The sequence below is a fragment of the Phallusia mammillata genome, chromosome 1, assembly GCF_965637545.1.
Source record: "Phallusia mammillata chromosome 1, kaPhaMamm4.hap1.1, whole genome shotgun sequence".
NCBI lineage: Eukaryota > Metazoa > Chordata > Ascidiacea > Phlebobranchia > Ascidiidae > Phallusia > Phallusia mammillata.
The window spans coordinates 433,814-447,870 of record NC_137252.1 but is presented as its reverse complement, the minus strand read 5'-3'; the positions used below and the strand labels follow the sequence as shown (position 1 = coordinate 447,870).

Genomic DNA, 14,057 nt, shown 5'->3' with positions numbered 1-14,057 from the left:
AGTTTTTACTTCTCTGCTCATTTGTGTTTATGCAGCAGACGTTTCAGTAAACTTAATTAAACAATTTCTATGTCTTGATTCATTGCGCAGCTATAGTTGGTGTTACAATTAAGCTGCATCTTTTCGTGTAAATTTAAGTACGTTAAAATTGTTGTGTACCATCCAGGATAACATTACATCTGACAAAATGTTTTTTTGCATAAGAAACCCTAAAAAAATGCAGTAAAGTGTTATTGGAAAGAATGCGATTTATATCGTTGTCAAGCTACTATTCTAAAATTACAATTTGTACAATATAGCACTTAAATTAAAGATACTGTTACTGTTTGTTTGGACTTTAAAAACTTTCCTTTGATTAAATTGTGTCAACGTTTTGTACGCAGTGATCTGATTTAGGATGTCATTCTTAATAAACCTTCTAGATTTTTTTGTGTTAACACCTGACATGATTTGTAGTTTGTACAACTATCTTGCGACACTCATAAATTATATTAATTATTATTGCAGTTTCTATTTCTAGCATTATAGTTAAGAATAAAGTGTTTGAGGAATTTAAAGCTGCTGGCATATTTTAGATATTAGATATAAAGTAGTAGATTAATAGTTGTTGCATGACATAATAAAATCAAACAGCTATTTACCATTAGTAAGCTCAGAGTTATACAAGGACTTTACTGAACCAATTAAATGTAAAAAGCAACATTTATTTCACTCGTTTGGCTTGTATAAAATGACTTTACTTGGTATCTTGTGAAATGTGACTTTATTCACTTTAAACCATGATTTCCTGACCAACAAAGAATTTAAGGTTGTTGTGATGCAGTTTTTGCTTGTCCCTAGAGCCAGTTGCTTTGTACATCTTGTTAAAATGCGTAAGAAACAAATCAAATACTAGATAATGTAAAAGTTGTTTGGCCGTGTGTGGTGACCCAGTGGTCTGAAATAATATGTAATACCTATGGTGAAAAAAAGGAGTTTAAATTTGACTGGAAAACTTGTATTTTACATATACCACTAAATCATTTGTGCTTCACTTTGAACACTCTTTAGGTTTGGTGTAAAACTGTAAATAAGGTTTGGTGCGAAATAAAAAAAAAGCAAATTTATCAGAGGTTTTAAATTGCATGTAATATAAATCCAAAGTACCAATATATTTAGTTAATATAGTTTGTACATGTATGTGTGAAAAAAACTGTAGGAAATTTGAAGCTAAGTGACCAAATTATGTAGAAAATGATCCGCTGCACCAAGAATTTTACCTGGAGCACTTTTGGATGCACAGTCAATATAAACATTTGAAGGTAATATTTATGGCATAAACAAACAAACTGATGTGGAGGCATTATGTGAGCATTGTCTTAACTGCCTTCCACTTTGTTTTTACTCTCCACCCATAAACAGATTAGAGAGTCCTTTATGTAGAAAGCTTAGAAAAGTCTCTTTCCATTGTAGTTTGGTTTGAAGTTTTAGTTTTAATGTCAATTTTTGTTACAAGTCTCATATCTAACTGGTTGTAGGTTGAAAAGTAATTTGTCACAAACCAACAAGTTACTCCAGTATCAACTAGACCGCATTCTGCACTTTGTAGCAACGCATCTAAAATATAATATGTTTAACCAGCTATTGGTGGACTATTAATTGCAAATACTGACTTCATTTAATATTAAATTGTGGCGCTTCACTCACTGTCTTTTCAGCAAATAATTACTTTACATCCATTAGTTGGTTGGTTGGTTGGTTGGTTGGTTGGTTGGTTGGTTGGTTGGTTGGTTGGTTGGTTAATTGGTTGGTTGGTTGGTTCATTACAACAAATGCGAACACAAAGGAGTTTAAAGCTGTACATATATATGTTAGTTAGCATTCTAAAATGTCTGGTTGCTAAATAATATTGCTTATGGCCAAAAACAAACCAAATTGTGCCTTGTGGCTTGCATATACTATTTGCTGTGTTTGTATTATGCACTGATTTTTGTGAGAATAATATTAATATTAGAATAATATACAATTTTCAAAACCTGTAGGCCTACACCAGATCTCGTATCAACTTTTAATCCAAACTGTGTGTTATAATCTACATGTGTTGAAAATTCATGCTTGACACAAGTATGTATTAATGCATGTAAATATTGTATTGCAAATGAAGTGTGGTTCACTGCACAATCGCAAAGCTGTCTGCAGATAGACGGGTTTGGTTAGCTCAAGTCTCAAGGGTTTTGTGTAGGTTGAATGCACTACCTCCAGCATTGCTTCACTATTGTCAACCACAGTGTGCTTTGCTGTGAAAAGTATTATGCCTTTTAAGTGTGACTGGCCCTCTGCATAAAGATGCTGAGTTTTGATTTTTTTTTTCCCTGTCATTGGTCTTTGGTATGCATATTTATCTGCAAATAAATGTATACATATTCTGACAACCGATTGCTGATTTATATATTGGATAAGAATGAATGAACTATGTATAAGTTTGTGTGAAATCAAGTCCTACAGTCATAGGCGCCGAGTGGGCGATGGCGGGGTGGCGCCGCCACCTTGGGATTGTAAAGCATGGTGACGGCCACCGTGGATATTTTGATTTGTCTGTAGCGGTATAATACGAAACATCGTAAAATCTGAGGAAATTTAGCAATAATTTTGCTTTTACACAAGCATGCTGACATATAAGCAACAAAACGTGTTGAAACTGCAACCTGTTTTGGTCAGTGCTTTGTTTATGACGTCAAACACACAATTGTTGGCAGTGAATGTATGGCCATTATATTGTACTGTAATAAAATGTTATTTAGGTGATACAAGAGCAACAACTTGACGAAACATTTTCTGAGCGTTGCTAAACCAATCAAAACGTTAAAGTGTTTCAAATGAACATTAGTATAATTTTTTTTAAGACTTTGACGAACGTTGCACTCTTTAAAAAAAAATTTCTGCTTTGAGTTGGAGCTCATGTGGTTACACGCTTTAGTTACGTCACAAAAAGTGACGTCATAATTTACGTCCGCCACCTTGCATTTTTGTAAAACTCGGCACCTATGCCTACAGTAACAGTTTTAGTAGATAAATAGGGCCTTATGTATTGTGTTTTGGATTCTGTGTATGTATGTGTTAGTGTTTCTGATAAAATGATTTGCAATGCCTTGCCATGTGACATACTGAAAATATGGTGATAAACTTCTGGTCAATGTTTTCATAAAAAACGTCAGCTCGCAACATAAAGTTTATTGCACACATAGTGCTTAATTAAGGTTGTGGTGTAGCTGAATTGATTTTTGTTACCACAAACAATTTAAGGTGAAACTGTAGTATGTGAAACTTTGGAGTTTTGTGGTATGTCAAACAAACGTTAGTAATTGGACTATTTTTTTATTTTTGGTAATCAACTTCAGTCCAGTTTATCATATAAAAGTGATTTTGCATTCACAACTTTACACTGATGCAGACAAGTATACTGGCCACAACAGAGAGAGAATGTTGATTGTTCACATTAAGTGCTTGGCAACATCAAACCAAACCACTTAAGAAGTTTCTTCTTCACATAGCAATTGAAAAGAAAGCTTCAAATAGCCATGGGCAATAATTTGTGGATATTAATTGCAACTTTATTCAGATTATTAAGAATGTATTGTTTCTTTGCAGTGAATTTTTTTGTTTTAAACTCCACGTAAAATACTTTCTGGTGACGCAATTTACTAGTTTACTGCTTTTCTGTTATACTTTGTTTCTTTTTCTTGCAACGAGACCGGATATCACTGAAATGGTACAACATGCAACACAGACGTAAGTCCTTTTTTTGTTGACTCAACGTGTAAAATGTAAACAATTGACATCATGAATCAGCATTGTTAATGCTAAAGTGATGTGTTTTTCGCACTACTCATTGCGCTAAAACCAGAAAAAAAACTAGAGTCTTTCAAACCATGCTTGTTTACATAAGATGTGATTATATATATCATGGGAGCTCTTTATCTATGCTCAGCCCATTTTTATTACCCTTAATGTCTGCTCTAATGTCTGCTCTAATGTCTGCTCTAATGTCTGCTCTAATGTCTAAAGCCCACAGCATGTGAAATGGTTTTGAAATGTTTACTAGAAACTTCTGTTTACCTGCTTTAATAGCTGGTTGATTGTTAAACATCAGGAAGCCCCTATTGTTTGCTTTTCTCAACCAGGTTTATGATTAGAAAATCGGTTTCACAAAATGAAGAGATCAATGAATTCCAGCTTGTCCATGCCCTCATAACACAGAGCCTCAAAGGTGATTTCTTTCGAGTTAAACTATAAATATTTGATGAGATGTTTTATGCCGTTATTTTATAATCTATATTAAGGTGGCCGTGACATTGATTGTCAGTTTTACGTTACATCATTGTTAAAGTAATTTTTGTTTTGTTTTTCTGTATTTTATGTGAAAACTTTTCAATTAAAGCTTAAATTTATGTTTTATGTGTATATTTGCATCCCACATTTTAAAAAGGGTTCCAGAATTATTTTAAAGGCTTCATAGACAGTAGAACTATGTTTTTTATGTATTTGCTATTAAAAATGTTTTCACAATGATTTCCAAAAGCTTTATCGAAGCGTCAACGTTGTTTTTTTATATTTAGTGGAAACTTATCGCAATGTTTTGTGTATTAGGGTTATCTGAAAATGGCAAAAGTTCAACCCTTGATGAAAATGAAAACCAACTGGCGATGGAGACAACGTCCAACAACAGTTTACTTTCGACGATCTGTAAAACATTTAGCTCACTTAATACTGCCAATGGACATCGTTTAATTTCTCGTTCTGTCCGTGACATCATTTCCCAACTCAGGTCACTACATTTTCTGTGTTTTTTTATGTTTAGTAAGATACAATCAGGGGAAAGTTAAGTTTCTCTTTTCAGAAAAAATAGTGCCACTAAGCAGCTGTGATATTTCGGGGCATTAAAATGGCAGTTTTGATGTTTAACATGTTGTTAGTTGGGCAGGAACTTGGCCGAATGGCCCAGAGCGCCTGACCCACATACAGACATAAAAAAACCTGATCGGGATTCGTCCCCGGGAGAGTCCTGGGTTCGAACCCCGTGAAAAAAAAAAAGAAAAAAACAACAACAAAAGAAAACAAAAACATGTTGTTAGTTACTTTTATTTTAAACAATGTTGTTAACTAAACATTTTTAACCCTATATATTTAAAAATATATTTCCTGCAGTTAGATGTTTGTGGTATCTGTTACTTTTCTGAAAAATAGTAACTTATAAAAAATAGTGGCTGTTTTGTTTGTGAATGACAAGTTGAAATACAGAAAATATACCTCAGCAGTAGAAAATACCTCACATGTGTGGTAATGCAGCCTGAAATTCCTGAGTGGTCTTTCACACTCCAGCACATGTTTTGCGACTGTTGTTTGTCAATAATTTTGACACATGTTCAACTGCCCAACTCAACCTTGCAAATATGTTTGTCATGATAATGTCACCTCACTTTTACTCAGAGACTATGTTGAAACTTAATGCTTTACCGACTGTAATACCACACCTTGTTTTAAAAATTAATATTTTTATCCATTATTTCCACCATTTTATTTTGGTGAATATTTTGTTGCCTGAAAACGGTTGTACATCGAACATCTTATACTAAGATCAGTTATGGACAAATCAATAAATGATTCAGCTATTAATGCAATGGCATCCTAACTAAAAAGTAACAAAGCAGTAACTAATGCAAATCTCCTTGATGCATTTGTTTTGTCTGTAAGAATTATTTTGTGTCAAATTTGCTGCTAGCCGTTATTTATTTACTGATCACCCAAATAGTTAATTGTTGAAGTCAAACAGAAAAAAATTGTCACTTCAGCCTAAAAGTTAAGGCTGCAGAGAAAAGCTTAAAAGTCAAGTTCAAAATTGTTGACCGGCAACTTATTTGTGCACAGAAGCTCGACGGACCATTGTGCCAACTCATGCGCGAACAAATCAACCGAGAAACCCCGACGAAGAGAGAAGGTGGCGTTCCGAAACCGATCCAACTCATCCAACACAAGTGATGTGCAATCAACTCCATCGACAAATGAATGCAAAACTGGTGTGTAAAAATTATCAATTTTGAAAATCTGTACATTTATTGATTAATAAATAATTTACTTAAGCTTATGCCTATCCCTTGACAAATTTTGTTATACTTAAGCCAGTTTGATATTCATTACATTATGAATGAACAAATGATCATGTTTTCAATATAATTTCCAAATTTGAAACACAAACTGTTTTTAAATTTCAATATAGATGATTGAAGCTGTAATATTGCACACACAAAATTGGTTCAACCTTTATCTAAATCCCTTCAGTTGTAATTATGCCCATTTAACACAATTGAAAAGGTTGAGTAGTTATTCAAGGTAGTAATTTACTGCATGTAATATAGCATTTCAGTTTAAATAGACATGTTTAATTGGCAGGGTTGTCAGATTTAAATCGTTGTTTTATCTGTGAACTGGATGATATCTGCTTCTGATATTGCCTGTTTTTACCAATTGACATTTTCCATATTTGTTTATTGATTGGTAAAAATATTGAAAAAGGCTGGTCCAACTTTGAATAATGCAAAAAGTTTTATTCCAAATAGCATTACTTGGTAAAAATACAGTGGATGTTTTTCCATGGCATTTAAGTTGACTAAATACCACTTTGTTTTTGGAATACAGTATTAGTATGTATAATGTTATTGTCCATCAGCCAATATGAACTGATTACTTTGAAACACATTAAGACATTTATAGCGTTTTATGCTTTTCCTTTAGCTAAAGTACAAGCACGAGAATGATGTATTGATTTGCCTAAATGTTATTTAATCATGTTTAAGTGTTAAGGGATTATAAAGCCTTTCAATGCTTATGAGCCATAACTAGGTTTAGGCTTAATTAACAGGAATGCATGCGGGGGTATAATGCCCAATAAAAGGGATTTAAACCTCAATAAGTGTTGATGTAACAGTTTTTGTAGTAGTTTTGGTATTGCCACATTGGTTCATAATTATGCAAGTTTGATTGTAAGTAGTTTGTTTATCCATTCAACTTGAAAAGCATTTTTCAGTGTTGCATTTGTATGTGTGCTTTTGTTGTTGATAAACTTATGCATAACTTGTATTGCAAACACAACAGATAGATTATAAAAATATTATGTGAAACATTTAACTACATTTGTGATTCATTGGGTTGAACTTGAATACACCATAGTATTGTCTAGGTATTTGTTTTAGCACCAAGTCTTTTCACTGTATCGTAAATGTCATACTTCTGTCACTGTAACTGCGAGTTTTATGTAACCATGGTCAGGGCAGTAAAGGTGACATGTGTCAATCAAACAGCTGACCAAAATGACCTCGTTTGAACTCTCCTGGGAGTATGAGAGTACATGGCCATTCAGCCATATATGGAGGTACACAGAGCAACTGTCAACTCACCCTTCTAAAGTGCTTTCAGACTTTTATCTGGAGTAGTTTAAAAGCATAGTTGTCACAACCACAACTCAAACTTGACTATGTTGTATGGTAAACCTAGTAGGATTGTATAGGCTGGGTTTTACTATGTTGGGCTAATAGATAATTTGCACACTTAAGTGATATTACAGTATCATACCACAGCATATGTCTTTAAGAGGCCTGTATATTTGGCATATTTTTGAACAATGTTTCTTAAATCAATACAAAATACAATAAATTCCATGGATGTCATTTTTACCAACGTACAAAGAGGTAAATCATTTTAAAATCTCCTGCCTAAATTAAAAACTAAAAACTAAAAAAAACTGCCTAAATTACAGGCTGTCCATCCAAAATTGTTTTTGTTCTTCTCTAAATAGAAAACACCTTTTCAATCCTAAATCCTGGATCAATCTTTGACATGTTTCGAATGATGTAATCTCTACTGTTTAAATGATCATCATTCAGTTTGTTGTCCCTTATTTGTCAATATGACATCAGCAGTTCTTAGTTGCACCACCATCGTCACCGAAACTCGATCCACTCAACCCACTCGGTTATCCCCCTATAATGTGATGCTTATCTACTTTATACATGCAAGAAACTGTTATAACAACCATTAGTTTGTACAAGGAAGTGGGTGGCAGAAGGAGGATGTTTTGTTACTTGTATTTTCTAACCCTTGATAAAATTTGAAATGGTGTTTGTCAGCGTATTAGTGACTTGTGGTCTTACTGCCATTGTTGTCATGGTTCTTTGGGTATTTGCTGGGCATTATTCTAAAGAGAAAGGTATAAAACTAACAGTTATTGAATAGGAATTAGGAATAACTTTGTTTAAATTTTTTGTTCCGCCAAATGACTCTTGTGTTTGTGGTGAAAAAAACTTGCTTTGAAACACTACATACAGATCTGTTCATAAGTTTAATGATAAAAATAACAGCCAAAATAGACATAAAAAGTGGCATGCTTTGTTTTTCAAAGGTTTGAAATTTAAAATGTGTTGTTTGGTTAGGTTTTTGGTAGCATTGTTTATACTGTAAACTCAAACTGATTTCTAAAGAAGTTAGTTGGTTTTTAATACTTTGCACTTTTTTTGTGCCCATATTCTGGCAAATTGTACTGTGTTTTGGGTTTTGTTGTATGAAGAAAATTGAAAGGTTCATTGTACTGACGTATATTTGACAAACAACACACAAAACCTGAAGGCATAAAACACCTCAGGATAATCTTGTTGTTTTGCAAACTTGCCCACGAGCCACAAAATTTGTTGCAGCGAATGAGACACATTCATCAACAGTCAGTGGTATTTTACTGCTGCGCTTGACTGGCTAACTATGTAATCCAGCCTGCTCTGTGTGGTTGGCAACTGTCTGGCCCAAGTTTCAAGTGTTGAGTAGAGATTCGATTCATTGCTCGTTCACAGTGGTTAACACAACACTTGGCTCTGCCTCATGAGCACATGCAGGTTTAATACAAAACACAAGTAATGTAAACACTGGATTTGGGCTGGGAAGACATTACTGCCTTTGTGTGATGTTTCGTTTACTTTGGTTTTGTCAAATATTATGACACTGAGATACAGATCTCCAGTTCTCCTATATCTGATTTTATACTGTCAAATATTTTCACAAACTGGCGAACTAAAGCATTTTGCAATGACAGCAATCCTAAAAACTAAATCTTTGACAAACTTTTAAATAATCTTTTGTGGTTATAGGATTTATGTGTATTTAAGTTTACTTTTTTTAATTACTAGGAATGTTTTTTATATTACTGACCAGAGCATTTTATTTTTTTAGAAGTCGAACAAATTTCATCGAATGTCCACAAGAAAGTCCTGCATTTTGAAAGATGTGCAAGTTCAGGCCAAGTAGAAGGTAAAAAAGTGATACAAAATTGCCCATTTTTACAAAGGCATCAACGATAATTTTTTGTATTTTACCAAAGGTGTTGAAATAAGAATTGGCAGGAACCCGTAATGTAAATGAAGTGTTGCACCCGGTGCCATGACAACAGGGCTCACTTTGCTTATATTTATTCTGTGCAAATAAAACCTTTCCACACAAAGAAGAGCAAACATACATGAGCTGACATGGTCCGTGTGGGAGAAAATTTAGGCGTTCTAACATTATGTCATTGTCGGCTTGCAACAATGTTTAAATAATTGTTCCAACTAACGTTACGGTGACCAATGTGACTTTATGTCAATTGGCTAAATATAGCCAGTATAGCATTTTATTTGACCATTTGACATAAAGTCACATGTATGCCTAACACAGTGTTTCTCAACCATTAATCGTTTGAGTTTAACGTTTAAATCGTTTAACATTGTTCAAATAATTATCCCAACAACTTTTGTGAAATTTGTGGTGTACTCTGCAACTATTACGGTTTTATTTGATCAATTGATGTAAAGTTATTTGTAAGCCCAACACAGTGTTTCTCAACCATTGATCGGTCAATGTAAATACAAATAGTTTGCTGTCATCACATGACATACAAAACTATTTTTAAAGTCTACCGATCTACAGTTACTTATGACTAATACATATACATTTCATTTAGTCCTCTAAGGATTATGGTAAAACTGAAATATTCAAAGACTGAAATAGTTGGGAATTCTGGTTTCACATAACAGAAAAACTCTTGTACAAATTGAGTGCAACATATATAAATCACAACATGTAATGTTCTTAGCTTGGTGGTGGATTGTTAATTTTGGAAACAAGATTATACAACAATATATTACATTGGCAAAACAAGCTAAATAAACCTTGACACCAAATTTATTCCTAAAAATGTAATTTCCGAACATTACAATTTTCACCTTTAAATAATATGAGCAGTGTAAGCCACAAAATAATGAACACCTGGATTTTGCCTTAAAGGTATATTTATATTTTTGTGAATGAACAGATGAAAAGGCTTTGTGAGGTAACAGCTGTTCATTGCTGAAGCTCTGCTAATTAAAAAGCAATCAATATTAAAATCAATTTACACACTTGTATAGAGCTGTGGTTCACAATGCTTTAATGTCGATGGAACTAACAAATATAAAGCATGATGGTCAAATGCATCAGCAAATTATCATGTAGGCTACTGTATTTAAATTAATAAATGGAAAATATTTTGGGACAGGAAAATTTAAGTTAAAATTAACTTTATGTAAAAAAAATTGCCATTACAAGCAAATAACTTATTGGTAGAATCATTCACATTTACGCCACATGTTTTAAACTACCTGAAATTTTTTTATTTTACTTTACACATTTACCAATTCAAAATTATGTTTTTAGAATCTCTATGCAGCAAGTGCAAGAAAACGAAGCCTCCGTCACTTGAGGGCGCCACATCCCCGACCCCGAGCACAAGTTGCGCTGAGGCATGTCCGGGTGGCACTTACTACCGACCTCTAGTGACAAACAACAATCAAACACCCCCAGACCAGCGGGTTCCGGACCCAATCACCCCCATGGAAGACGATGCACAAGAACACATCGAACCCCCAAAACTGACCGGAAGAAATTTAAAGAGGGTTCCGAGTGAGAGGTTTCAGAAGATGAGACGTAAGGTGCAGAGGTTGATGCTTCCTAGATCGGATGATGGGTGTGAAGAGGAACGGACGCCAAGATCCCCGACTGATGAGAAAACCTTCCTGCAATCTATCCGAATACCGAATCCCGCACAGATTCGAAACGACCCTGAAAGGTGAGATATTTAACTTGTGTGAAATTGTGTTGCGTCTCTAGGATCAGCCCTGAAGCGTTTATGCAGACCAGCAATCAAAACATACTCATCTATAAATCACAGTACGCCAGGCTCATTGAAGGCGTAATACCGAATCAGTCGGTCACCAAGTGTGTAATTGTGTTATGTCTAAATAAGCTGCGCTCGCAAAACAAAAATGTCAATAGTGCTTGTTGCTTAAAACCTTTGCTGTCATGGGTTGTGAAGTCGGTTAAAAACTAACTGACTCCGACAGCGCCTAATTTAAACTGAATCCAATTACAATCCAAAATAAAGCTATTATATTGCACTTGCACAATAATGCTGCTTTTTAATCAGTTCGCCGAAAGTCGCAAAAAAACATCACAATTCCGATCACGCAATATTTTAAAAATAAGGCTTGCACTTCACGGCCCTGTTTCAACCTCCGTGGCTCATTTTAACCCAGACCTAATGCACAAACCGTTTAAAGTCTGAAACAGGATTAATTCTTGACCTCTTTTTGCTTTAGAATTTTTCTGCCCCAACACAACCATTCGCGGACAGTAAAAATGTTAAGTAATCTGTACGGTGGTTAAAACATTTTTGTATCCTGTAAGGTGGTTGCTTTTGTAAACTTTTGCGTGTGGGGACTTTAGGTAAAGAAGCACTGCAGTATGAGATTCACATATATGTAGGGATATCGTTATCCTACATCACAACAACCCTACCTGCAAAATTCAACGATAAATCTTTTTTTCTTCACAGTCGCAAGGGTTTAATGGTTCGTCTTCCTGATCACGTGCTTTGCAATATTTTTTCCCACCTCGACACCCGCACCTTGTCCGCCCTCAAGTGTTCGTGCACTGACTTTAATTTTATCATCGTCAACTTCGACATCAGGAGTTCCGACTCGCGGTGGACGAAAGACGACAGGTGAAAAAATTATGGCTGTTATTTAACGAGTTTGGACATTGCACGAATTAGGCATAGCTATGAAAGAAAATAATGGATGTCAAAACTTCCGGGTGGGCCAAGCAAACGTTTCACCGAATATCCTTGCAACTAGTTTTGAAAAATTTATTTGTATGGACGTCATGTTAATGTCCAGGGTTGTAAGTTGTTTCTTACTTTTGGGGTTCAAATTATGGAATTTTGACCCTAATTCGGGCTTTCTTAAGAAATCTGGTCCCAATTTCAGGCCCGCTTACAAGTGTGACGTGGTCACCTTTTTTCAATGTTTTTGTGTGACGTTGCTTGTATAGTTTGACTGTAACGCATCATATTTTTCATTTTAACCAGCGTTCATTAGATACCAGTCGTGTTTAGCAATTTTCAGTGTAAACCCTTCGAATGCAAACGCAAGTTTCGGCCAAACATGCAGCAGTACGAGTACACTATTTAATCCATGTTGTTATTCCCACACAGGTACATAGACGACCCTTGCAAGCAATGTCGACATCAGTTTAAGCGAGGTGACATGTCGTTGTGCCGATTCCACCCGAAGCGGTATTACGCCGACCTCCCGTACGGACGCAGCTACTGGATGTGCTGTCTGCAGCTGGAAAGAAGCTCGCCCGGTTGCCAGGTCGGACTGCATGACAACCACTGGCTGGCGAGTTACGACTGAAGGTCACCTAGAGGTCAAGGATAGTAGCCAGCGCTGAACCGGACGTTGCAATGTGTCGTTTGTTGTTCGGTATAAAGGAGGTATATAAGCCTGTGTTTACGACACCGATGTCTTCTCTTCAGTCTTTATAATCTTGATTCAACAGAGCAACTTCTAATTTCCCTGCAGCACTAAGACTGTGCTTGTGCCAAAATAAATTATCCATTTAAACGTCAACGTCTCAATTACATTAGATTTTACGACAAAAGACCCGAAATTGGTGCTCATACTTTATGCAAGTTTCCATCTCATGCGACCCAATAAGATAGAAATCGTAGATTGGGGTCTCGGTGATTCCCCTGCCATAGAGTCCTCGTTTTTACACTAAACCCCGATTTTTTCACGCGACTGCGTCTTCCGTTCATCGACTTCTCTCGACAAACCACGTGGCATTCGTTTGTGACGTCACATACAGTCTATTATTATTATGTTCTTATTGTATTGTCCTGCTATCGAGTGCAAGGTATCGCAGGTCGTGGCGCTTAGAGTTTCGCTTTATGTGTTAATAAAACGAAGTGAATATCAAAAGTGTGCGTAAGTGTTAATGGAAAAGTTGCTGAGGATTTCAAATAGCTTCGGTCTATGTAACTCGATTTAACCAACAACAAGATCGATGTTTCTATGAAGCCTTTTATTTGGGTTTGTGGGCTCGGGGTTAAACTCATAAGTTGATTTAACCACCAACAAAATCAAAGTGTTTGTAAAGTTGTCCAACCTATTGTTACACGATAAACCTTCACTTTAATACAGCGGGGGTAGGAAAAACGCATAAATTGCCCGATTTGTGCTAACTAGAAAGCTTTAGTGCGAAGTTGGAATGCCAAAGGGTGGGACAACTTGTGTTTACTGTAGACTTTGCACGAGACAACTTAAGAAGAATAGAAGTAAAGCAGATATTATTTTTCGTTGTGCAAAATATATTTGATTGGCCTTCTTTAGTTGATTTCAAAATGTAAACAAATCATAAACAGAGGCACTAGCGTATTTAGGGGAGGGGGGGGGGGGACAAGGTGCCATTATATTCATCATTAAATTGATAAAAAATTCACTGTTTAGACAAATTTACAAAACATAATACAGACTGCATTTTTACTGATTCAGGTCCGGAACGGATCCGACGCCAAACAAAATATAGGATTCAGCTCCGGTTCGGGGATTGTTGGAAATAAACCGTTTAAACCGGTTCGCGGGTTCGGGTTCAGTTCCGGTTCGGCTCCCTGTTCCTGTACACAA

At 35.4% G+C, this 14,057-nt stretch overlaps 1 protein-coding gene across 2 annotated transcripts; it reads left to right on the top strand.

Moving 5' to 3' along the window:
• The first annotated feature begins 3,608 nt into the window (after positions 1-3,608).
• LOC145229154 (uncharacterized) lies at positions 3,609-13,352 on the top strand. Of its 2 annotated transcripts, none has more exons than XM_080094452.1 (8): positions 3,609-3,768; positions 4,173-4,246; positions 4,627-4,804; positions 5,905-6,053; positions 9,250-9,327; positions 10,747-11,158; positions 11,924-12,091; positions 12,584-13,352. In XM_080094452.1, the coding sequence occupies exons 1-8, from the start codon at positions 3,746-3,748 to the stop codon at positions 12,783-12,785; spliced, it is 1,284 nt and encodes a 427-aa protein (XP_079950578.1). In that variant the 5' UTR covers positions 3,609-3,745; the 3' UTR covers positions 12,786-13,352. The 2 variants fall into 2 exon arrangements, with proteins under 2 accessions (XP_079950578.1, XP_079950571.1); XM_080094445.1 differs by having other exon boundaries at positions 4,161-4,246.
• Positions 13,353-14,057: the final 705 nt, after the last annotated feature.

What these genes read in the sequence shown, in the direction of transcription:
- LOC145229154 (XM_080094445.1), top strand. Translation starts at nt 3,746, where the DNA reads ATGGTACAACATGCAACACAGAC. An exon ending in GTACAACATGCAACACAGAC is followed by an intron (nt 3,769 to 4,160) that starts GTAAGTCCTTTT and finishes TTTCTCAACCAG; the next exon opens with GTTTATGATTAGAAAATCGG. An exon ending in CATAACACAGAGCCTCAAAG is followed by an intron (nt 4,247 to 4,626) that starts GTGATTTCTTTC and finishes TTTGTGTATTAG; the next exon opens with GGTTATCTGAAAATGGCAAA.